Here is a 24,447-nt window from a genome sequence, read left to right on the forward strand (position 1 = left end):
TAGCGTTGAGGTTCCCTACGAGGTTTCGCTATAAATTTGGCTTCGCTGCGATGCGTTTTCAGCACACGCGATGCGCTGAGCGCCACACAGCACAGGCTTGCATATTTAGTTTTTGCTATAAATTGCACGAACTCAATATGCCCCTACCCACCGAGACAGTACACCTAGCCCACCGGTTGGAAGGCATAACGCCTTTCTGCAAAGTGGGACCTACATGTCAACATAATGGAAGACGCTCTCATGGAGCGCGTAACTTTCGCGGGCCTGTCCTTTGGCGACCAATAATTTTAAAAAATGTGGTGTTTAACGCGCCAAGGCTACACCTCGGTTATGAGGCTCACCGTAGGGCAAGGCTGCGGATTAATTTTGACCACCTGGGGATCTTTCCCGTGCGCCGAAATCTCTACCCACGGGCGTTTTCGTTTCTCGCCTCCATAAGAAAAGCGGCCGCCGCGGCCGGTATCGAACCCGCGTCCTTGGGCTCAGAAGCACAACGTCGTAGCCACTGAGACCGTGGCGGGTAAGTGGGGAGGTGTGGGGCGATAATGCGCGTGCGATTAAGGCCACTAGGGAACGGGCATAAGATACAGGACGGAGCTCCCGCGCTAAGGACACTCACAGGTGATCAAGCTTTTAAAGCCAAGGCAGGTACCGATTCTACGACACTGTAAGTGTACTGGACGTTGCGAGACAACTTCCGTTATACGGTGCGATACTCTTTTTCGAGTGCACTTCTCGTATGTCAGAACGTATCACCGACGTAACACTTTCACGCCGGCGTTTTACGCTCAAAACACTTTCACACAGCGGATTTGAAGAGAACGAGCGCTCTATCCGAGCCTCGTTATCGGAACTCAGCTTATCGACGGTGGGCGATTTCGAGAACAATGGGTCGCGTTCGCGCCCGCACTTATGGGAGAGTGTAGTACAATCCCACGTCGCTCCCAATCATGGCTGCAGCATTCTTTTAGAAAGCGGTGCGACGGTAAATGGTTTCGACTGACATCAAGCGGCATCCGAGGTTCGGTATTCTTGTGCTTTTGTTGTTCTTGACGATGTTGGAGTGCTCGGGTGATGTTTTAGCTAAGCAAAGCTGCAGATGACTAGTTTCTTTTTTAATGTAGTGGTGTCGCAGAAAACTTGCCCTTGGGTAGCCCGGCCCTTAACTTAATGAGTAATACTTTACTTTTCTTATAGAGTACCAGGAATTAATACCGGGAAATTGTAGCACAGAACGTGATTGGCAACCACTGATCATGAATTAATGAGTGTTTTTATTATGCACACTCACTACCCCACACAATATTGGGTTATGCGGCTGTGCCGTGCTTCTGCTGTATCGATTTCAAGGTTTGCGTTGAGACAACCGACGGCACCCTTTCTGGCTTTCTCTCGAGAATGCTTGTGATCTGTTCCGCTGTAATTTCAGTAGAAGTCCGTGCCCCCTAGCAGTCGGTGTTACGGGGCTATTATGAAAAATCTGGCGTGTATTATTGTTTATTATGGGGCTAAACCATGTGATATTAAGCAGTTTCACTGGCGTCTCCTTGAAATCATCACCGCCGTCCAGCTAAATTATGCGGTCGCCCTATGTGCCTCCTCAAATTTTCTTACGCCAAATCTCGCCCACCACCATACATTTCTCTGTTCGCGCAATCATCTATAGGATCCTCAAGCCAGCTTATTGGCAAGATTTTTAAGATCCCCTTTTAAATCCTCGTTATCATCTCTAAAACTCGCTGAGCATTTTGCTGAACCAGTTCTTGTCTTTATTTGTCCTTGCCCTTACTGCGCCCTGAAATCGTGCTGGGCCCATTTTACACCCATCTCGCCACCCTTGGCGGGCTAGCTTAAGGTTTAAAACTATCAATAGAATGTGTGCCTTACATAAATTACGCTGCCCTCCATCATACGCGTGATACGTCGTACCGCAGAGCTCCTTATGCTCGTAGGGACTGTCAGCGTTTTCATGATCCCAGAGTATATCCTTTCCTTCGGCAATTGTTGTCTGAACCCAGTACGCTTGGGCTTATGCTGTCCGGGAATCTTTCTGTCTCGAAAACATTCTGTACAATATCAACAATGTACCCAGAATTTCAAAGTCGTATTGTTCCGTATATTCCGCGTTGTAGACAGCGAACATCTTTTCGTGGCCCTTGAGTTTCCTCACAGAACAACTAAGCATCCCGAAAATGACGAGCGAGTTTTGTGCATGATTGTCTGACGGTCTAACCTAGACACTGGGTTGATTTGCTTTGCAGTGCCACCAAAGTATTAGTTTGGAGTTGGAGTTGGCAAAGCTTTTCACAGTCCTTCGTCTCAACGAATTTCTCAAAACGTCCCCGCACCAATCTTTTTTATTCACGGATAATCGCTTCTCTTAATAGAACAGCATATCCGTCTTGGGAACTGTGTGCAGCTGAACATCTCCGACAGAAAAATTGTTAATAACCTCCTTAGTATAGTGTGCGATCAAAGTGCGCGTTTTTTTTTTTTTTTTTTTTTTCACGCAGCCCGGTGAATCTTCCGGCCTCATGATGGAGAAGCTGCTGACCATCGTTTTGGTGTTAGCTTGCTCGTGCTCGGCCTCGTCTGACTTCCGAGGCTGGGTGCGGAAGGTCCGCGAGGAGCCACCACTTTTCGAGATTGTTGAAGGAGCGCCGGAAATGGGTAGCCCCGTATGGGGATCGTTCACCGACAGATACAAGACCCGAGGGTAGGCTACATTCATTCATTCATTCATTCATTCATTCATTCATTCATTCATTCATTCATTCATTCATTCATTCATTCATTCGCTCACCCACTCGCCCACTGACTGACTGACTGACTGACTGACTGACTGACTCACTCACTCACTCACTCACTCACTCACTCACTCACTCACTCACTCACTCACTCACTCACTCACTCACTCACTCACTCACTCACTCATTCATTCATTCATTCATTCATTCATTCATTCATTCAGTCACTATGTTTTTGCCGTCGAGTGACATTTCCGAGCCTTTTTTGCTTTTGTACAGGAAAACCAAAGAAGAGATTGTGATATACGTGAAGAAGTAACCGTACATTAGGTCAGCATTTAAATTTTGCGCCTTACCCATAGCAGAGCAAAGCGACTGTAATCAATATCACATAATCTGGTGGTTCATGAGTAATTTAAAAATAGCGTGCCACTACGTTTGCCATACTATAATGCGGCTACTTCATTCAATATTCTCTGCTACTTGTCATCTCTCCCTCTCTCCTGTTCTGATATTCCAATTGATGGGGTTTAACCAACCGAAGATAACTTCACGAATGAGGTGCACCATGTGAAAGGGTGCTCCGGGTTACTTTTGGCCGCAAGGGAGCTTTAACGTGCGCCGAAATGTCGACACACGGTATTTTCGGCTTTTGGCACGGTGGGGATCGAACCTGCGTCCTTGGGTTAGCAGCCTAGCCCCTTAGCCAGTGAACCACCGTGGCGGCATCTCCATTGTTTTATATCTATCTATCTATCTATCTATCTATCTATCTATCTATCTATCTATCTATCTATCTATCTATCTATCTATCTATCTATCTATCTATCTATCTATTCTCTCTCTCTCTCTCTCTCTCTCTCTCTCTCTCTCTCTCTCTCTCTCTCTCTCTCTCTTTTTCTCTCTCTTTCTCTCTCTCTCCATTCCCTTCATCTACAGCTACGGCTTCCTCGACCTGCACACAAACGAGAGCTACTCGGACCGCGACCAGGCGTTCAGCGCGGGAATCTTCGAAGGCTACGCCACGGCGGACAGGGCCAGGATGCACTACGACAACCTGTGGAGGCAGTACTGCTCCCAGCAGGCCGACAACTGCGCTCAGCTCTTTCAGTTCGTGGGGACCACGCTGGAATACATGAAAGAGCAGGCGGCGAAGCTGGCTGACACCGACCCCTACTGGCACCAGGTGAACGGTGACGCGATATTACGTTTCGAGATAGCTACAACAGCAAAATGTGGTTGATATCGCAGCCCCATCTCTATACTCGCCAACTTACCGTCTCGCCCAGCTTCGAACTCTTGTTCTCTAAACCGACCTAAGCACCCTGATTTACAAAAGAATATGTAGAATTGGGCAAAGAGTACATTTTGCTGTAAAAAAAAATCTTGTATTGTGATGTTGTAAGAAATCGTGCATATAGCTACTGTACATAGGTGCATACATTCTAGTGGCATACTTTTTCGCTATGTTAGTGTACATGGTGCACGTAGCACATGCTGCACTATGCGCGCACGACATCTTGTGTAGTTATCATTTCTAATGTTATTATTTACCTCGTTTATTGTTATGAAAGCCATTGTACCTTCCCCCCACTTCAAAGGATAGAGTAGCCAGCTTTTGTTGTGTTTGGAGCTATCCGCTTTAAGAAACCAATATTCTCTCTGGCACGGAAATTGCAAAAAATCGGCACTGCACGGTCTTGAACCCAGGTCGCTCACTCTTAAAATCCGCGTTTTTTACACGCAGGCTATTGGAGCCGAACAGCGGGATTCTTTAGCAGTAGCCCAGAAGTCTAAAACGAGTGTTCCGAGCGAACCAGTAGATTACGGTGGGTGTGTACACGAAATTCAGGACTTGTGCTTATTGGAGACCAAAATGTCGCCACTGTGACAGGTTGCCTTAGCATGTGCAATCAGCTGTTCACGCGAAGGGAAGTGCCTGCTGAGAGAGATTTTTCAGCGTACGTGGGCGACGTCACGCAGAGTGTCGCAGCAACCTTTAAAAGTAGGCAAATCAATAGCCGTACACTTTTTGGAAGCTCCAAAGTGGTCCGATATCGTTCGCAGACAGAAACATGGTACGAAAAATAGTACAATCATGAGTAAGCATTTTTTTCAGCCGCTCTGCGATTTACTGAGATTGTTTAAAATAGACTTCAAATCAATGCATAAATGCGTTGCTAAGCAAACACTTAACCCGTGGCAATAGAAGCTGTATTTTATTAACCTCTGAAGGTCTCACGTATTGTTATGAAACACGTTACACAGAGTTCCCTTCGTCCACTTCCCTATTATGCAGAAATGCACTGATAGGGTCCGTGAGAAGCGTTTTTGTTTCTGTTTTTGTTTTTGTTTATCCTTGTTGATTTTGGATGTAGCAATCCTCTACATTTTCACTGTTGTCATAAATGATAGCACGTGTTAGCCTAACCAACTATGTATTTATTTTGCATATTTAAGGCGTCACTTTAAAAGCACACGTTCTTTCTGTGTGTTACTTGCCAAACAATGTTTACTCATTAATACACCGCCGAGTGTTGAGAAGTTGTTGAGAAGTGTTGAGTAGTCGGGAGGATTCAAAACCGTGAAAGTTTAAATACTTGCTTCAATAGTATTGTTGACAGAAGTGGTTCTTACTAGCGTACCACGAATAACGCTTAACTGGAACAGATAGGCAATAAGCGCATGGTACCCCGGCTTTCTTGAGTACCCTACAACTTCAGTAATGTTGAAAATATGCCGGTTTGGTCTATGTTCATCCTCGCAGTTAACAACGGACAGGACTTGGGGAAAAGGAACACAGGTCAAGAGCTGAGCCGAAACTACAACGTGGGACATCTCGACAGCTTTCAAGGCCTTTTGTTTTTCATCATCTATATGAACAGGGCTAGAGTGACGAGTCAAGCTGTGTACCAAATTTTGAGGTCACCTCTTTAATCCTTGGTGGGTGTTTTTGTCAGCACCGAAACCAGCGAATGAAAGATTCTTGGGCGAAAATTTATGAATAGATACCAAGCTCCTTTACACCAAGCGGAGAATTAATAGTGGACCTACGCAGCTTGTAGCCTACAATCTGAACAGCTCTGTTGTGCTGGATTTTAAGTGTTTAATTTAATTAAAACTCAGGTAGATTATGACGAAGCATGCGCCAGTGTTACTTTAGGGTTTTCGAGTAATTCGTTTGTCCAGCGTTCCAGTTTCACGCATGTGTTTCGAGAGGACATTTTCAGACACAGAAGTCAACTTCTGCAGCAGAGAGATAAGCGCGTGGTTTATTATATTATACATTCCGGAAGTGCCCTCGACGTAACCGACAACAACACCCTCCTGCCCACCTGCCCGCTTATTTCCGCCCCGTAGGTTGACTTGGTTCTGACGCAGCTCTTTGCCATCAGCGCCGGCATCTCAGCAAGGTCAAGGCACTTCTCACCGCGAGATGTCGTCGACGAGGCTGGCGTCAGCATGGTATTGTAAGGACGACGACTCATTGTGTTCGATGTGTTGAATTCCACCAATAGCGATTAAAAGCATACGCCACTCTGAACCCACTAACGCTGTCAGCAAACGCGTAGAAGATGCCGCTTAGTTCACGTTCAGTAAAGCTTGATGTCGGGCAGGTTGGTGTAACATGGTTTTAAAGGTACGTTGCGCTTTCTGTGAACACAGAGGCTTGCACGGGAAAAAAACGTAGACTCCCTTCTCGTGAAAGTCTGCGTTTTTTTCCCCCGTGCAAGTCTCTGCGTTCACAGCAAGCGCAACGTGCCTTTAAAACTTCACGTTAAATCAGTCCTTGAAAACGGGGTGGTGTAAAGCAGAACAAAAAAATTACGCCCACCTCCCCTCGCGGGAACCCTGCTGTGATGCGACGCTGAAGGGGGTTCCATTGTGCGTTTCCGTTGGGTAGATTACTCGAATTGCGTGAGAAATCGTCGGGTAATGCGAGAGAGAGAGAGAGAGAGAGAGAGCACGCGTAGCACGGATGACCGTCGACTGAGAGACCGGCCGGAGCACCGCACTCCGCTTATATGCGCAGCGCGCCTGAAGGAGAGGAGACCGCGGAGAGAGAGGGCGCTGCACAGGCGCACAGCGCGCTTGCGCCGCGCGCAGCGCCACCCATCGGCGGAGTGAGAGAGCGCGCCGCATTGCGCGCGCCACAGATGTTTCGGGAGAGGGCGCGCTATCACGGCGAGAGGAGAAGGGGTGAGCGGAGGAGAGACGCAGCTGTGCGGACGCGGACAACGACGACGGACGCAGGACAGGGCCGCCGGAAAGAGATGCTCCTCTCAGCGTCGCATCTAAAAAGTGGGATCGAAGGCCTTTTATGGACATTACAAGGACTCGTGAATATTTTTAACAGGGCTGTTTAAGCTGAGCGTTATCCGTCCGTCGCACCAAAAACCTCGTGGAGCGATGACGTCACTTCACGTTGCCTAGCAACCCCTGCCACAGCTGTACATAGCTTCGCGTTCGCTTTGCCAGCCTAGGCATGCTTCTGCCGAGCCTCACCGGCACCCGTCAAGCCGGCACGACACTGATCAACACATGGAATAAAGGATCGGGTACAGCGGCGTCGTCCAGAGAGGCGCCGCCAGCTCTGCTGCTTCTCCAGCCTTCCACCAGTACTGCAAGCTGCGTCAATTCCTTTTGATATCCCTGAGATATAATTCTTTTAACATTAATACGACATGGAAATAAATCTAACGCAAACTAACCCTATCCCGAGCATTCCCCGCCGACCATCTGCGTACAAAGGCGTTGTCAATGAGATCGAATGTTGACAAAGCACTCGCGTGGTACACGACCTGTGTGAGGCGCAATCGTTATTAAAATCGTTTTTGAAAAAAGAAACTACTATACAGCCTTATATTTACAAATAAACGCTATTTTTCTTCGTTCTTTTCTAATGCGTATAACAGTGAATATCCAAGCAGATTATAACGAGCAAGAAAATGCTCTCATGCAAAAATTCTGTTGAACAACCATTACTTAGCAAGGCCAAGCTGTAAAGGTATTGTATTGTTTCCGCAACTGAAATCAGTTTCTTTCAAGTGAAGTTTTCAAGGCTAGGATCCATGATTTTGTGGCATCCGCCCGGGCGAGAACGAAAAAAGGCAGGGTGGCAAAAAACAGTGTCCAGTCTTCTCTTCCATGTGTGTCGTCGTCTTTGTGCACTGTTAACCCCTTCATGATGAGAAGGGAAGCTTACATTACAAACGCACATTGCTGCTTGTGTCTGAGTGGAAACCTTCCCCAGAAACGTTAGAGTGGAAGAGCAGACAACAAAAGCAAGCGCCTGTCGCCAAACCAAACGCTTATCGCCGCTCTCGTCGAAAATGTGTCCCGCACATCACGTAGTGCCTGACGTAGTGTGCACCTGGTAAGGCTACCAAGTGCTCTTTTCTTTGGTATAACCATCGCAAAATACAGGAGGCGATGGTATAACCACCGTCAACCTTGAACAAAAATAAACCTCCCTCGTACTTCTCACTTAAATTTTATGTCACCTCTATGCCGTTTGTTAAAAAGCTTCGCTGGTCATCCACTCTCGCAGAGACGGAATGGCCGGTTTAGTTATTAAAATTTTTTGAACTTTTTTGCGTTCGCGCGCAAAAAGTTCTACATTTTTTTTCCGCGTCTAGCCACTCAGCACCACATGGCGCCCTTTCTCTCCCCCCCCCCCCCCCCCATTTCTCTTAACCAACGTCCTCTTTGATACTGCTTTCCTTTTTTCTTTGCTGCGTCGAGTACTAAGTAGGCTATAATGAAGGACCGTAATCTGTTTGCTATTCAATTACCAGCGTTCGCTCCATTTTACGATACGAAATTGGGATACACAGAAAGATACCATTGCAAAGAACATGCACATGTCGGCAGAAAACGTTCCTAATTTTTCCCTCAAGAAAAATTTTAAAGAACAAACTAAACATGAACCGCTCTGTCGAGCTACATTCAGCCCTTCACCACCAAGTGGAAAATCAAAGAATGACCCCGCGCTCTGTCACCTCCAGGTTCTTGAACCTCGACGGTGAAGTGGACGACATCGAGGCCTCGTTCAAGCCGGTGGCACCGTCGCGGCCAGAGGCGGCCGAGGCGATCAACACGGATGCCCCAGCCGGACTGCGCGCTGAATCTGCCCTTGTCAAACTGCTACCGGGCAACGACGATCTTCTCGTGTCCCACGTGAGCGGCGGTCGGTACTCAGGCATGACCAAGGTACTCAAGAGGTATTCGTTCAACCTCCACACCACGGCCAAATCCAGTGAGTGCATCCAGTTGTACTCTGTGTTGTTAGCGTTGCCTATAGAGCGCTGCGTATTCCGTGTTCAGAGACGATATTCTTGCACGACTATGTATGTCATGGTGCATTATCGCCATCATCATCATCATAAACTTGTCCCTACCTTTTATGCGGCGAGAAACGATGGACGCCAGCTTCCCGGCCATGCGATTGAATGGACTGTGGAGCAGGATGACTCTCAAATTGAGGGAGGTAATTATGAGAGTACTCTTCTCGGTGTTACAGATCATTGTCTCTAATTAACACACAGATCATGATCTCGTTCCTGGAGTGGGGAACTGCCATGTAATCCGGGCACGCCGCCCGTGAGGAGTCAACTGAGTGGTAGTGAGAGAACGAGAGAGAGTACACATTTATTTGAGCGGACTTTGGTGGTTGAGCCGTTATTCGCTGGGAAGGGTTGGTACAGTCCAGGTACTGTTTAGCCTTGGCTTCGGTGTTGGCATGGATAAGAGGTTACTGTATGGGGGGTAAGGGAAGACTAAACACTTGCGGAAGTGATGACACAAGCTTATCGATAGCAAAGAGCGGATTTGGGTGATCTAAAGTGGAAACAGTCAAAAGATTGTGGGAAGATTATCTTCCTGCTGCAGTATACGTAAATGGACAGCAGTTGCTTACTGATCATGATAATGACTTTACGAACACAAATAAAGTAAGTAAGTGGTGTTACACCAGGCATGAATATTTTTTTTGCGTTAAACCTGAGGAATGCATAAAGCTTCGCATTAACATATCTGGCAGATCGCCTGTCTTAAAATGTCGGGTTCACAGAAGATTTTTCTCACACATCTTAACCCCGTCCAATAAAGCTTTTTACGTTTTCTCTTTGAATTGTTTTTCACTTTTCTGCTGTGATGTACGCCATCTTAATTCCTTCCTGACAAGATAACTTCGACACTTTACTTGTGGAAATATTTAAAGCTTGTATATGTGATCAAGTCGAACATAGCAAGTGTCGCGCCTTAATGCTGCTGCTAAAAAACTAGACTCACGTTATCGGCAGTAGGCACGGAAAAGGTGGCACGAGACTGGTTAGTTTTCATACAGTCTCCCACCGCTATCCCCAACCCTTCTCCCAAGCTATGGAGGCCAACTGACCAGCAATTGCAGCGTTTGTTGTGTCGACACTTACGTAGAGGACAAAATCCCGGGAAACGTGTACGCCATCTCCTCGACGCCCGGAAAGCTGTTTTCTGGCGACGACTTATATCTGCTCGCGAAAGGACTGGTGAGTACAACTACGGACACCCCCATCCCCCTCCCTCCGGCGTGACCCAGTGTGCATATCACTCTGTATAACGCTGTCCTTACAACACTTTCTCCGTCTCCATTAGGTGCTGATGTCCACGGGCTTCGAGGTGCATAATGCTTCTCTCTACCGTTTCGTGACTCCTCGGAGTGTCTTCGAATTTGTACGCGCTGTCGTTGCCAACCGGCTAGCCACGTCTGCCAAGGAGTGGATCGACATCTACTCTAGGAACCCTAGTGGCGCGTAAGGGTACAAACACCCCGAGAACAATTTCCTCCTAGGGAAACATGCGGTTCTTTTCTTTCGCCGTGGGTGACACTGTACAAAGCTCGAAAACAAAGGATTTCAAGCGGCAATAAAGACAAAATGCTACTTTGTTCAATTCGAGGGACCTAGCCGTTGGTAACTCAGGTCCAATCCTGAATTACATCTCCTTTTAACAGCGGAGCCGTTTAAGCAGGAGCTCTGGCCGTGTCGAACGTTAGCAGAAAACTCCACTCGGCGAAGTGGAGAGGGGGAAGATGTTAGGCCAAAAGAAGTGTGAGGAAAAGTTGCGAGGAGGCAGAGAGCCCACGAGCAGCTATTGGGAGGGCGCGCCTCAAGAAAAAAAGCACTTCCCATAGCCGGAATCGAACCTATAGGTCCCTCGAGTTATGAAACCGACGGCTATCCGATTGCGGTATCATCGCTTTTTTTTTATTGCCTTACTTTCACACTACAACAACATAACACTGCATTGATAAAACTGCTAGCCGACACTTGGGTAGCAGAAAGCCAGCTGAAATGGTTTCATGCTTTTCACTGTTGCCGTCACAGCCATCCATTCTGGAGGCTCAGGCTGAGCCCTCCATACTTCAATAACCAACCGAATGGACTCAGAAAAGTACTCCTTAGAGCGTTTGGCATCACCATCACGATGGCCTATGGCCATACGCGACTTCCAAATGCCGTGCAGGGACAGAACCATGACGAGGTCGTACGGTACACCGTCTTTACTTTCAACGGGCAAAAACCGTTTTCCGTGTACGTCTAGAGGGAAATCGTTTTTTAACGTGCGCTGAAGCACGTCCTAGAAAACTACCCCATCCCAACACTCTAAAAACACATGTTCGATCGACTCGGGTTTCTTCTTGCATGCGGTATCATCGCATTCGGTACGCTCAGCATTTCTTTTGGGTTCGTAGCGCGGTTGTTTGGCTTTGCACTTAGGCTGATTTGAAGTGGATTTTGGCTTCGAACTTTGGCAGTTTCCATTTTGCACTTTATGAGGGTGGATTATTGACTTTGATTTAACTCAGTTTGCATAGAGAAGGCTTCGCTTTTTAGCACATACGTAATAAAATTTAAGTTAAAGCTAGTGCAGACCACCAGTCCCGCTGTTTCCTCAGTCTTCGCAAGGTGGCCAAATCTTTTCAGGAAAAAAAACCGCAACAGATGCTGCAAAAGCCTGAAATTTCGCGCTAAAGTGATGTATTATGGGCAGGAGTGACGCAATAAGACGGGCGCTAAAAACACAGTTAACAGTGTGTTAACTGAATGTTACCATTCCAGTGATACGACCAAAGGAAGCCAGACGCCTTACTACAATTGCCCCGTCAGGTTTTTTTGGTGGTGGTTATAGTCGGCGGCAGCCAATCACACAACCAAGATCCTGTGACGTCGTAGTGACGTTGCTGGAAAGTGCTTGGAAAGTCGCCACTGCTTAATCTGTTTTCCCTAACACATCCGTTTTTTTTTTTTTTGTCTGAAGCATATGATAAAATTTGTATCATTGTTCTCCGGACAAAGCAGAATTTTTATCGAACCAAACTCGTATTTCCTCTTCATAGCCCCTCTCATGTTCACAACGCGTGTGAATGGTCCCCGGTGCCCAGAGCCGCCAGAAACCGCTCGACAATTACCTTTATTTGCTTAAAATAGGAGCTATTCAAGTCAATATCGCTCACGCTCCGATTAATTAAGTACCTGCGATTCTCATTTTTAGAATTACGGTGGCGTTCGCGTCTGCACACGTCATCAGCACGCTCCAGTCAGTGCTCTTGTGCAACATTTTGTTGGTGCCTCTGCAGGTTTAGCTCATGGATGCCCGTTTCTATGTTACAGTTGTCTTTCACTTACGAACCGCTCACATCTGCGCGAATATAGCGAGCTGAAATAAAAGGTACTTCTCAGCATAGAACCAGTGTCGTGAAGTAATTGCAAATTACGTTGACATCATTATTACAGTTCAGATCCGTGATAGTGAAGGCAATAGATTAGATGTGAAGCCGAGGTGAAAAAAAAAAGCGAGTCATCAGGGAAAGTATGAGCTACATGGGGTAAGAATTTTATCTCTGCCACCCCGAGTTATCGCTCGTTGGAACGGGGCTTCAGAGCTCCCTCTAGAGTTTCTGTATATAGCTCCCGTTTTCAGCTGGCCATATATAGAGAAGCAAAGTGCAGTATTGGGCGAGTTGGTTATCCATCATTACTAAACAGCGCAACAAAAACACGGACTTTAGCTGAGGTACACAGGACGAGCGCTGACTTCCAACTGAGCTTTTATTGAAAAAACACATATTTATACCCCACACTCCTACACACACGTGCCATAAATGCAAGGGGGAAGGAACAAGGGGGAAGGAACGCAACATAGAAAGTAATCTGGGGGCGCAACACGTGTGTCATGGCTTGAGAGGGCTTATTATCATTTCAAGTGCGTGTGTTCTTAATGGGAATTTTTAGAGCGTGTGTGGCGCGTCATAGCACCGCTATGATGAATCGCTTGTTTTGTAGTGTGCATTTATGGCACGTGTGTGTAGGAGTGTGGGGTATAAATATGTGTTTTTTCAATAAAAGCTCAGTTGGAAGTCAGCGCTCGTCCTGTGTACCTCAGCTAAAGTCCGTGTTTTTGTTGCGCTGTTTAGTAATGATGGTCATATATAGAGAGGAACTTTAAACTCCATCACTTCTGCATATTCCCGCCAACGAAAGGGGAACGGGAAAGCTGGCGGCGTAGCAAGTAACAGGCGGGCAATGGACGAACCCCTTATGAAAGCGCAATCATGTTCGTTCACGCTATATGATTCTATCGTATTCGTAAAAAATCATCCTGGGCGCGATATATACTCTGGTGGCCACACACACGAAAGTCTAGAGTGCAGGGAGAGTTACTACTTAGTACGCTAGTAAACACTGCAAATAATAAACACTCAAATGAAGCATTTGATGAAAGCTGAAATTAATGCTGTAAGTGCGGGTTGTCTTATATTATTTTTTGAAAATTCATTGCGCCTCCGCATTTTGAATGCGTGAATCATTGTGACCATCACAGTGAATGTATGTGTGCACGTAAACTGGATTTGCAGCTCGGCCCTGAGTTTGACTTCGGCAACACGCAGCCCTATCTGTAATCATGGTACGAATTTTTTAACATACAATTGAAAACTTGTCTGCGAATGCGTCTCCAAAAAAACATGGCTGCCTCGTCGCCATGAGGCTCGTTGACAACCATGAAATATCTCTGTGCCGCCCTACATTATTTGCATAGATAGTTGTAGACAGAGAGTTTCGCACCGCCTAATATCTTCTTTCATCTCGATGCCCAATGGGGCCGCCAAAAGTAAACGGGCCAGCACACGGTTGATTGCCGCGCTTTTTACCCCACGTGGCGCTTCGGTAATCTTCTTGGTGAGCTTTTGGAAGTAGCCGGACCATTTACGCAAATAACTAGCGTATACCTCCCCGGTACATTATGACTGAAAATTAAGTCCAACACGCGAAACAAGCCAAACTTTCTGCATACGCAGCTCTTGTACAGAAAGGTTGCGACAAAGGTAGCCTGAAATGAGCCTAAAATTCGCGGACACACACAGGCAGTTCAAAGACGTTTTAAGTATGCCCAATATTCTGCTGTCCAAAAGGCTCCTTGGATGCGTTTCTTGAAGGCGTCGATCTAAACTTAACCTTGAGCACTCTGTGCCCTACACTTGACTGAGAGTGAGCGTAGTATTGGGAGAGTACAGCGAACTAAGCATTCAAACTAATTACTTTGTCCATTCTTCTATTAATAGTCGTGTTTTATCGACAGGAATAGCAAACAGTGGATGATCATCGACTACAGCAAGTTCCAGAAAGGCAAACAGCCACAGGACGGGCTCCTCTGGATCCTGGAGACTCTTCCGTAAGATATTCGTATATGAATATTTTTAAAGCAGCATTCATACGTTGGCTGCGAGTTTTCCTCTACTCAATTTCATAAAATTCCAAAGCCAACAAATATCCAAAAGCGTTGTATATAAAGGTCTTCGCAGTTTACTTCGTTCTTTTCCCAACAGGCCCTGCGAATGGCAGCAGGACGGTTCCATAATGTTAAGTGATTTAATAACTGAATAAGTAAGTGAAATAATTACTTTTGGGGGAACAAAACTGGAGGCGGAGATCGGGAACGACGTTTATTTTTGTGGCATTTTTGTTTGATTTCCTCCCTCTACCTTTTGTATTTCCATTTTACATACAAAAAAAAGTAGACTGCTTAATTTTGCTTCAAAGAACGCCGCTGTCATCAGATATTGCGCCTGCGTGTTCAGATCGTGCTGTTTTATAGTCTACGCTACTCTCCCCCTCCCCCCCCCCTCCCCCTCTTCCCCCTCCTGCACCATCCGTGCATTGTTTAGCGGCGTTTGAGTTTCGAACAGGTAGGAGTTTATCTAGTGTGTTGTGCTCTCCTTCGTTTTCTTTTGCCCTATCTCAGAAATACTGACTGCACTAACGTACGTAAAGAGGTTGTACAGAAATTCTGAGAACTGTCTACTTGTGTGTAAGCATTCTATTCCATGTATAAGCATTCTGCCACACATGGAACCCCCTTAGAGCTGGCTTCACAACTACACCCAAATGAAGGGTTTCGAAGACATTTTACTGCGGACAATGACAGCAGTTTCATGCCAAAGTATAAAAGCTTCGTGTATCCCCATGGAGCCGTTTTCACCGAGTAGCTTTAAAGTCGGCTTCAATGTTATGCACAAATCGTTGCTAACGCTTCGTTACACATTTCTTTTTATTTGAATTTTTTTCATCAATTCTCAAAGTACCAGCAATATACATTTGAACTACTGTAACAACCACATGTGTTCACTCGAACAATGATGTATTTATAAAAATACAAAAGGTAGAGGGGGGAAATCAAATAAAAATGCCACAACAAATCTACCGCGCCACGCCAAAAGCAGGCGTCCCAATCTCTCATTGTTAGTTGGCAAAGAATGCATAGTCATTAAAAGTGTAAGTGCTTATTGCCCCAGGCTGCAACAAGTGCAATAATGTTTGGCTTAGGTCTTATCGGAAGTGGGAATAGGTGTCCAAGTTTCGCGCCAGTAGCGTGCTTCATGGACTACTTGAATTGCATTATTTATTTTGTTATTCCAGTGTTTTTTAACGTAATTAATCTGACATTTATTTGTTTGATTACATGAACAGGGGCTACAACCACTCCGAGGACGTGACCGGCGTGCTCCGCAAGCAATCGTACTGGCCCAGCTACAACATTCCGTAAGCTACTCTCGATCGCAGCCGCCCCTAAAAGTGTTGCAACTGACATATAAAGAAGGTTCCCAGCTTGGTGGCTTCCAACATAGTCTGGCCAATTTCACAGACGGGGAAGTTAGCCTTGTGAGTAAAGAAAATTGTGTGAATTTTGTTGTAGGGAACAACGGGCAACAGGTCGAGCTGCGAAAAAAAAAAGCAACAGAGTTTCCCGAGCAGCTTTGGTTCTGGGGCATGGATGTTGAGGAGAGGGGGAGATGCAAAAACTCTTGATTAAGGTCATTCAGGATATTAAGGAAGTATAGATCACTCAAGTGGTGTACGAGGAGGGCTTTGATGGTGATTCAGCTTCAGCATTCAAAGGGATAGCCCATCAAAAGAATTTCTAAGGTGTGGTGGAGAGGAGAGGAGGGGCGGAACACAAGTGTAGCATCGCGTTCTTTTAGGCTTCTAAAACAGAATTTTCTGTGTAGATGGCGACGAGATTCTGAACTCTGCATGCTTGCTTCTATCGGTCCGTCCGAGAACGCATGCTTTGGACCTTCGCTTCAGATTAGTTTATATTTAGCGGCATTACTAGGGGCAGAAGAAGGGACATTTGCCTGCGGATTAAAAAAATTATTTCGTGCAAACGTAGCGAAAGGACGGGTGGACATGGACACCGTAATCTTCTATTCGTTTGCGTGGTTGGATGTATCATGCGGGCAGATTCAAGACTCCGTGGCCTCCGAAAGGTACGGGGAAGAGAGGGGGGTGGGGGGTCGAGTTCTTCCTTGTCAAAACTAAGTCTCCCCCCCCCCCCTCTACTTTATGGCGCGGAGGCATGGCCTCCGAAACTAAGGGGAAAGAAACTGGCGGTGTCGTCCAAAGTGACACGCTCAACAAGATTGATCATTTGGCCAGGGCACGCATCCCGTCTGCCAAGGCTAAACGATACTTAATTCCGTATTACCTTGTTTCCTTTGTTCCTGAAGTGGGTAAGTGAGTGAGTGAATTGTTAGTGAACATGTGGACCTGGACTTGACGAGAGTGCCGGTAATTGCTACATCCTCGCAGCACAAAGCTACCTGCGACCAATCACCACGACTCACATGTGTATGTGTCTTTCAAAAACTGAAGAAACAGGCGCAGTATGTCCCGCTAGTGATCCAGTGCCCGTACGGGAAAAGAACATCTTAATGAGGCACGCGGGGCGAATTTCCTTCGAAGTTGTTTAAATAAGGCTGACCGCTCCACCGCACGTCCCGGACTGTCTATGAAGCAATGTCTGATATCACCTGGTACACAACACGTTGGACACAGGATCAATAAGTTAGACTTCACTTAGTAAAGCCACGCCAGAATCCGTGCCAAATTCGTGCGGATACCGTACAGCAGCGAACGCATGTCTAGAAACACGGGCACCCAACGGACTTGCAATGTTCCAATACGGTTTGCTTTAAAATGCACCAGGTAGCTTTTTACTGACACATTACTAAATGTGGAATTTTCCTGTTCCTGTATGTGGAAGTAAAATAATTCCTTCCTGTACTTTTATTCGCAATTTCGATGGCATCACGCGTGAACGCGCTTGCAAGTGCATTTCGTGTCCCACCCAAAAGGCATAATTGCTCCTACCTAAGAATACAAATAGATAATAGCCCTTGATATCACGATATGAAAGATGTCTGAGTGGGATAAAAAATGATTTTTGATTAAGAATCCAGTTATAAACACCAGGAATGAGCATTGTGAAGAAAAAAACTTTTCAGACGTCGAAAGAAAATGTACTCTGATTTCTATACCCACAATATTCATAATGAAAAGGCAAAAGATTTCCCTGCATAAAATGTACTACATAATACAAATACGAATATCCAACAAGAGGTGTTCTTAAGGTTAGATATAATCAAAACAACAATAAGCAGCGATTTTCGTGATCCCTCCCCCCCCCCCCCCCTCCGGCACACGCACTTACCTTTGGAACAGTTCCGGGGCCTATGATCCCATCCGTCACTTGCCCAGCAAGCGTGTATTAATTTCCCCGCACTAAACCAGCTACTGTGTGTTGTCTCAAGTAAAGAGACGGAGACATTGTCACTCTTATATGTAACCTGTGCCCATTGATGATCTGGCAACGTCTATCGACCTCCAGGTACTCTCCCGTCATGTTCCAGCTGACCGGAGCTCCTCTGTACGTGCAGAAGTATGGCGACTGGTTCACCTACGACAAGCACCCGCGGGCGCTCATCTTCAAGCGAGACCATAGCAAGGTCGCCGGCATGGACGCCATGATCGGCCTCATGAGGTATACGCCTTGGAATATGCGTGGCCGCTCGGGCCGTAAAGACGAAAATTGTTTCCACTCATGTGGGAACTGTTTACAGTCATTATCGTATGCAGAAGGCCGAAGGCCGCTAGATGCTGGGCTTACGTGACGATCGGCACTGGCATAGGCCCTACTTCTTTTCGTCCAGGCGTCAGCGGGAACAGTTCCAAAGTCCAAAAGAATTACATGTGTGTGCGTGCGTTTGTGTGTATGGAGTGGAAAGGGAAAAATGTGACCCAGCGAGGCATTTTAGCAAACGACATGGACGTGACACAAGATGTGAGCGAAAACTGTGAACAAATATTATTTTTCTTGAGCGAGGACGGCGGTTGTCCCGCAGACAGAATTCTGTAAAGGAAAGTTTGACATCCACCTAAATGCAGCCATGCGGCTACATAGGAAAGCTATACAGCTTTCTCAGAAACTTCGCAGTTGAAGAAAAATTCGTCCTGGTCCAAACTTTCATTTACAGAAACTTACTCCACCTTGGGGATTTCCCCTAAATCTGGTCGATTAGACAGAATTCTGCGTCTCCGACTCGATGCATACATGCAACCACGGCCATACAATCTATATAATTCGCAGCGGGAATTGCTTCGGTCAGTGGCCAAGCGTGGCCGGTGGTGCTTTCGTCGGTGCGGCGAACAGCACGTGCGCTTGCCTGACCTTGAGTGCACGAGGCGCTTGCTTGGAGGTCAGAGGGACGGCACCAGGCGTTTCCTGGATTTGTACTTGGAGTAATAAGCTTCGCTTGAAATGCGTGTTCCTACAATGAACCCTCGGTGGCTGAACATTCTATGTTTATTTTGTGATTGGCCGAGTAACGCGTACGGGGACCAAACAAACGGAATGCCGCAGCTTATTTCAGCACATCTGTCACCGGTGATGGCGCAGGTACAACAACTTCAAGCACGACCCGCTGTCCCAGTGCTCTTGCATCCCACCGTTCAGCGCCGCCAACGGCATCTCGGCGCGCAGTGACCTGAACATCAGGCCCGGCCGGTACGCCTTCCCCGCCCTCGGGTGCGCGTCGCGAGGCGCCATCGACATGAAGGTGGGTCCCAGTGGAACAGATAAAAAAAAACAGGGTCACCTTCCCTTCTCGCATTCTTGAAAAATTTCTAGCGCATACAGACAAGCAAAAGTACAAAAAAAGCACATATCACTGTGTGTTCGCCCACCCTTGGTCTTTGTTTGACTGCGTGCGCTATGCATTTCAAAATTGCAACACCAAGTTGCCCGGGACTGCATTTTTCTCTATCATGGACTTCGACAAGGGCGCATAAAAATAATATGGCAGTTTTGTTCACGAACTGCGGTTACAAACAGTGACGCAGGCTTTTCCGACTACTTGACGCCACAGACCCTGACCCGAATCAGCGATCATTCCGCTGGATGACCCGTCCTTGCAACTCTAGTACTGTATCTACTTCCTATTCATCCGTCTGCCTAACAGAGCATTTTTCCCACTTCGTTTTTTTTTTGTTGAAAGTGCAGGACCCGACACTGAGTCTATGAATAGAATATTAATAACTTTTTTTTGTACAGAATTGATGGAGTAACTTGCGGGTAAAAGCTGCACACAACAGCAGCTTGACATGAGCCCAGTCGTAAGTCCGTACCTTAGAGTTAATGAAAAGCTGGTCATCCATCCGTCAGTGAGGACACCGTTCATGATTTTTGCTACATGACTATGACGATGCGTAATGACGTACATTCGCACGTGCGGGGAAATTTCTGATTGGTTACAGGCAAATATCATAGAATATTATCCACTTCCCGAACAACCTGCATGCACACTGTAGGTGATAGCGGAATTTTGAGGAGCTTATCACCACCGTAGCAGCTCAATACTGCTGACCAGGATGAATTTTTTTATTCTACCTTGGAGATTTCCGCTAATTGTGGTAGGTTATCACCTGCTATGCACAGCGTGCCTCCTTTATCGCATCCGCACAACCTCGCGTGTTCTCTCCAGGACTACCACTGTGTATTCGCAGCGAGATCGACATGTAGGTGGCGACAGCGTCGCGCTGCTGCTCCGCTGAGCTGCCCGGAAGAATGCACACAGTAGTCGCGCTTCGTGCCTTTTTCGCACCGTATGTGCGCACGAAAGGCGCAAACAAGAGTAGTTCGGTTCCTCAGCGTTCAGTGTATAGCACAGAAGCGGCAATAAGGTTTCATTACTGCATAGCATGGAAGCGGCAGTAAGTTTTCATACTATGCCAAAAAAGCGACTACCCATCGGGAATCTCAGAATGGCCGTAATAGGGACAATGAACTTGTACGCCGCGGCTCGTAGCAAGCTCGATCTTTCCAGACTATGGCTTTGAGCCTGCAATAAAAGCATAAATAGAAACATATCATGAAGCATCGATCTCTGCAATTCAGTTTACAACAGTAATTTCAATCGGTATCATTCTTGCATTTGTGGGATTCCTGAAATGGTAACACTACTTAACTGCCCCGACATACTTTCTAAGAGCTTACCATATTTCTTGTGTGTTCGAAAGGCAACATAAAATTACTGAATTTTAACTAGCGCAGAGATATAAATGCAATCGTTCTAACGGGTCTTTCGCGCAGCTTTAGTTAGATGAAATTTTAGCTAATCTGAAGGCAGGTTTGATGAATAACGGTGTCCGATCACTTATTTAAGGCTTTCATCACTAGTAAATTTGTGAATTAAATTGCTAACGACTGCAGTACAATCAACATCTAATGTCTAGCTGCACTTGCAAAGTGACAAGCAGGTTTACAGTGTGTAAACCAAGCTTGTGGGACCTCACACTGAGCACAGATTTTCTGTTACGGCGGCACTGTTGACCATTTGCGTTCCTTTTAAAATCTAACAGGCGCCTATAGCAGCGAGGTGTGTTTACATTCTTGCGTAATGTCGCTTACGAACCATTTGCCCTGTTGCAGATGTAGTAAAACATCCTTTTTTATTTCTCGTTACGAAACAGCGCAACGGGTTCCCGGTAACTACATTGTTTTGTAGACTGAACCTCGCTTTTGTCTTGACATTTAATTCTCGAGAATTCGTTAGAAAAGCAAGGATAAAAGTTTTCTTTTTTTCTTTGGGGGGGGTTGAGGTTCTGCCAACGTTCCAAGAGCCGCGAGAAGAGAACACATGTGACAGGAAATTCCAAACGTCGCTTATCAGTATTACTTGCAATTGAAAGTACGCTAGGCGTCGTGTTCCGTAGCGGTGAAAAAGCAGTACTTTAACAAGTAGACGCCAGTATTTTGAAAACTGATTAACCCTCATTTAATCGAGATTGTCGAGAAATTCTGCCTCGCCTTTTTCAAAATTGTATTGAAAGCAAGGATTGTGGTAAACATTTTAAAAAATCCAGCGAGTCATGACACACACCCTTCACACTTGCGGGCAACAACGTGCATTATATTACCCAATTTTTCCTCTTTCTTTAAACTTAGGTCCACCTTAAGATGTTAAGACGTGACCATATTAGGTATTTGGTTATACTGAGTGAAGAACATTTCTGGACAAGGTGATTCATGTCGGGATTCGAAAATGGGATATATAAAAATGGCAAACGAATTGCCACGGGACAGACGTAAACTCCCAACTGCCTAATTTTACCGAGAAATCCCCCCGAAATACTCTTGCGTATCTATAGAAACATATTTTAAATAACACGTAACATTAGCAACACAGTATATATCAGCCACGGCTGTCCAAAAATGGTATTTATTTTCGAAAAGGTACGGGAAGAATTCTAACACACAGGCGCTTGCGGGTGTAAAATACGTCTCTGGTAATGTATGGGCGATAGCGCACAGGTCGTGTACAGTGTAATTGTTTTTGTTTGTTTCTTCTTTCTATAAGGACACAGCGCAATTTTACAAGGGTGTAGCAAATGCACGGTTATGCATGTCACTTGTCTTGTCACTTCTTACCCGTTTCGTGTACTAAACTTTTATCCTTTAAATAATCCCCACGCCACCTTCAAAAAGCACCCTTTGACATTCCCGAAACGGCAGACGATTGCGCGCGTCAGCAAGAGAAGTGCAATGTGTGGAAGCAATGTTTATATCACGTTTCGCACTCAAGCGGTGACAACGGCGAAGATGTTTCGTGGAATTAAACCAACGCATTAACCCGCAACGGCCGCTGATTATTGCGTCTCTAGAGGAAACGCGCAAGCAGAGGTAACTATGTCATCGCTTACTGCCAAACAAGTACACATGTTGGTTGTTTTATCGGGTGCAGCAGTCGTCTTGCACCGCGCGCAACGTGAACGAGCAGACGACGCGAGAGCGCCATCCACACTAGGAGCGGTTCGTCCCGCCGCCGCCAGGGGCCGACTGTGTTCGATCTGGGGGCGAATAGTCATGTAAAAATGAAATGCGAACACGCAAATATGAACCAAAGCAGGCAAAATTGAAAACTACCTTTCCTGGAAGTTGAATAAGGGCACGATATGGGTACATTTGGTAAGCCGCATTTCATAACTTTGCCATGCAACAATTTGAACTGCATGGAAAGAGATCGTTCTATTTCTGTGTTTTGATTCATATTTTCTTGATCTCGTTTCATTTGTGCATGACTGGGCGTCTGCCTGTTACCGCTGGCATGTTTTTTTTTTTTTTTTCGTAGATTTATGGTGTGCATATCCTTCATCTACTCATGATGTCGGCGTGTGCGCGCAGGTCACGAATTCGTCAATGGCCGCCACCCTCGGAATGATCGCGGTGGCCGGACCGACGCACGACCAGCAGCCGGCGTTCCGCTGGTCCACGTCGGGCTTCCCAGACGGCCACGAGGGCCAGCCCGACTTGTGGGACTTTGCCCCCTTCGCCTGCACCTGGGGCAAGGGGGAGTGCAATCCCTGAAGGGAAGTCCGCACCGCAACTCTAGACCTGCACAAGACCCGGGAAAAATAAACACTCACCAGGGCACTTGCGTCTGCTTATGTGCTCGAAAGGCGGAAGCTCAACTATTATCGAAGTCTTCTTTACTGCTACATCGTGTTTCCTTCTTTTTCTTCGCTTTCGCTTCTTCGTCTTCAGAAGGCAGACAGGCCGGATGTCACGCGTGAGCTTCTAGTCAGAGCTACCCTCTGCGTGAACTGGTTCAACACACGGGCCGTCGCCTGCATCTTTCACGGTGTACGCTTCAGGGTAGTTTTTAAGTACGAATGCACTTCTTAAGCGAGCCTGAAGCGTCCGCCGCCGTCCGCATAGCAACAGCTGCGGGTGCGCGCGCTCCTCGTCTTCCTTGGCAACGGGGGGAGATGGGCGCGCGCTGCCTGGCCGCTGACATGGCACATACCCACGTGGGGGATTGGCCAGGAATCGGGCGTGAGAAGGGCTAATGCACCCGCCTAAAGGAGTACTGACACGAAATTTCAAAGCTGAGATCCGCTCTAGCAATCAAGTACAACGACAACACAAATAGGTGTCTGTGAATAAATGCATCTTTCTTTCTTTGTAGTTGTGTGTGTGTGTGTGATCTCTCTTTCGCGAACATTACAGTTGTGTGCGTGTGTGTAATCTCTCGACTACTCATTAAGATCACGATATCCACCGTAATCGCGCAATCAACAACCGTGCATTCGCACTTACACACTCTCCCCCTCGGGGAAGTGCGAGGGAATTTTTTTGTTTCATTCTGCTAGGGTGCCTGCCGGGGTAGCGCTGTGGTTCAAGTCCCACGCGAACCGAGGCGTGCTTTTAACAGCAGAGCTGATTAAGCTTGAGCTTGGTTCGTTGTTAGCAAAAAAATAGCAAGAAAAAAACTCCCCCGGAACGATCTTCGCGCAGTTGTTTTAGCAAAAAAATACCGAGCACCCGTGAGCGTGCCCCTCGTGATTAGCGCCCGGCATCGTCCAGGCTTGCGCGTGGGCTTGAGCCACGTGAGGAGCTCCCGCCTTCGTCGTCATCATCTTCGGCGTGGCGGAGCCGTGGCACGCCGGTCGCTACATGTCTTCCCCACGTAAAGCCGGAAGGAGGCCGTTGTGTTTCCCACGTGGCGTTCTTTGCCCATTGAGCTTGGGAATTACGAGGCGGGGTCATTGAGGTGGGGAAGCCCTGGCTGGGTCGGAGGGAGGCGCGTAAGCAGGCTTGCCTCGGTCGGCGGCGACGACGTCTTGGCGGAGGTTAATGTCGAGGGTGACAGTCTTGGGTTTCCGCTCGCCGTACAAGGAACGTGCATAGACTTCCTCTTTCTACTGCCTCTCTCCTGGGATCTTCTGTGAGCGTGGGGAGACGCTAGGGCGACCCGCCGCGGTGACTCAGTGGCTAAGGCGTTGCGCTGCTGAGCACGAGGTCGCGGGTTCGATTCCCGGCCGCG

General features: G+C 46.9%; 1 protein-coding gene across 1 annotated transcript; it reads left to right on the top strand.

Annotated features, from left to right (window-relative positions):
• The first annotated feature begins 920 nt into the window (after positions 1–920).
• LOC144138716 (putative phospholipase B-like 2) lies at positions 921–23,468 on the top strand. Its single transcript, XM_077671124.1, has 12 exons — positions 921–1,021; positions 2,514–2,716; positions 3,687–3,933; positions 6,108–6,217; positions 8,756–9,006; positions 10,185–10,276; positions 10,383–10,540; positions 14,367–14,459; positions 15,755–15,826; positions 17,955–18,107; positions 19,023–19,182; positions 22,806–23,468. The coding sequence occupies exons 2-12, from the start codon at positions 2,535–2,537 to the stop codon at positions 22,986–22,988; spliced, it is 1,701 nt and encodes a 566-aa protein (XP_077527250.1). The 5' UTR covers positions 921–1,021; positions 2,514–2,534; the 3' UTR covers positions 22,989–23,468.
• Positions 23,469–24,447: the final 979 nt, after the last annotated feature.

Source organism: Haemaphysalis longicornis, unplaced genomic scaffold (genome assembly GCF_048455015.1).
Source record: "Haemaphysalis longicornis isolate Haplotype H1 unplaced genomic scaffold, Haemaphysalis longicornis Haplotype H1 scaffold_5, whole genome shotgun sequence".
Taxonomy (NCBI): Eukaryota; Metazoa; Arthropoda; class Arachnida; order Ixodida; family Ixodidae; genus Haemaphysalis; species Haemaphysalis longicornis.

Coding starts and splice junctions, on each gene's coding strand:
- LOC144138716 (XM_077671124.1), top strand. CDS start 2,535: ATGATGGAGAAGCTGCTGACCATCGTTTTGGTGTTAGCTTGCTCGTGC. Junction 10,277..10,382: donor ATCTGCTCGCGAAAGGACTG/GTGAGTACAACT, acceptor CGTCTCCATTAG/GTGCTGATGTCCACGGGCTT. Junction 19,183..22,805: donor GAGGCGCCATCGACATGAAG/GTGGGTCCCAGT, acceptor GTGTGCGCGCAG/GTCACGAATTCGTCAATGGC.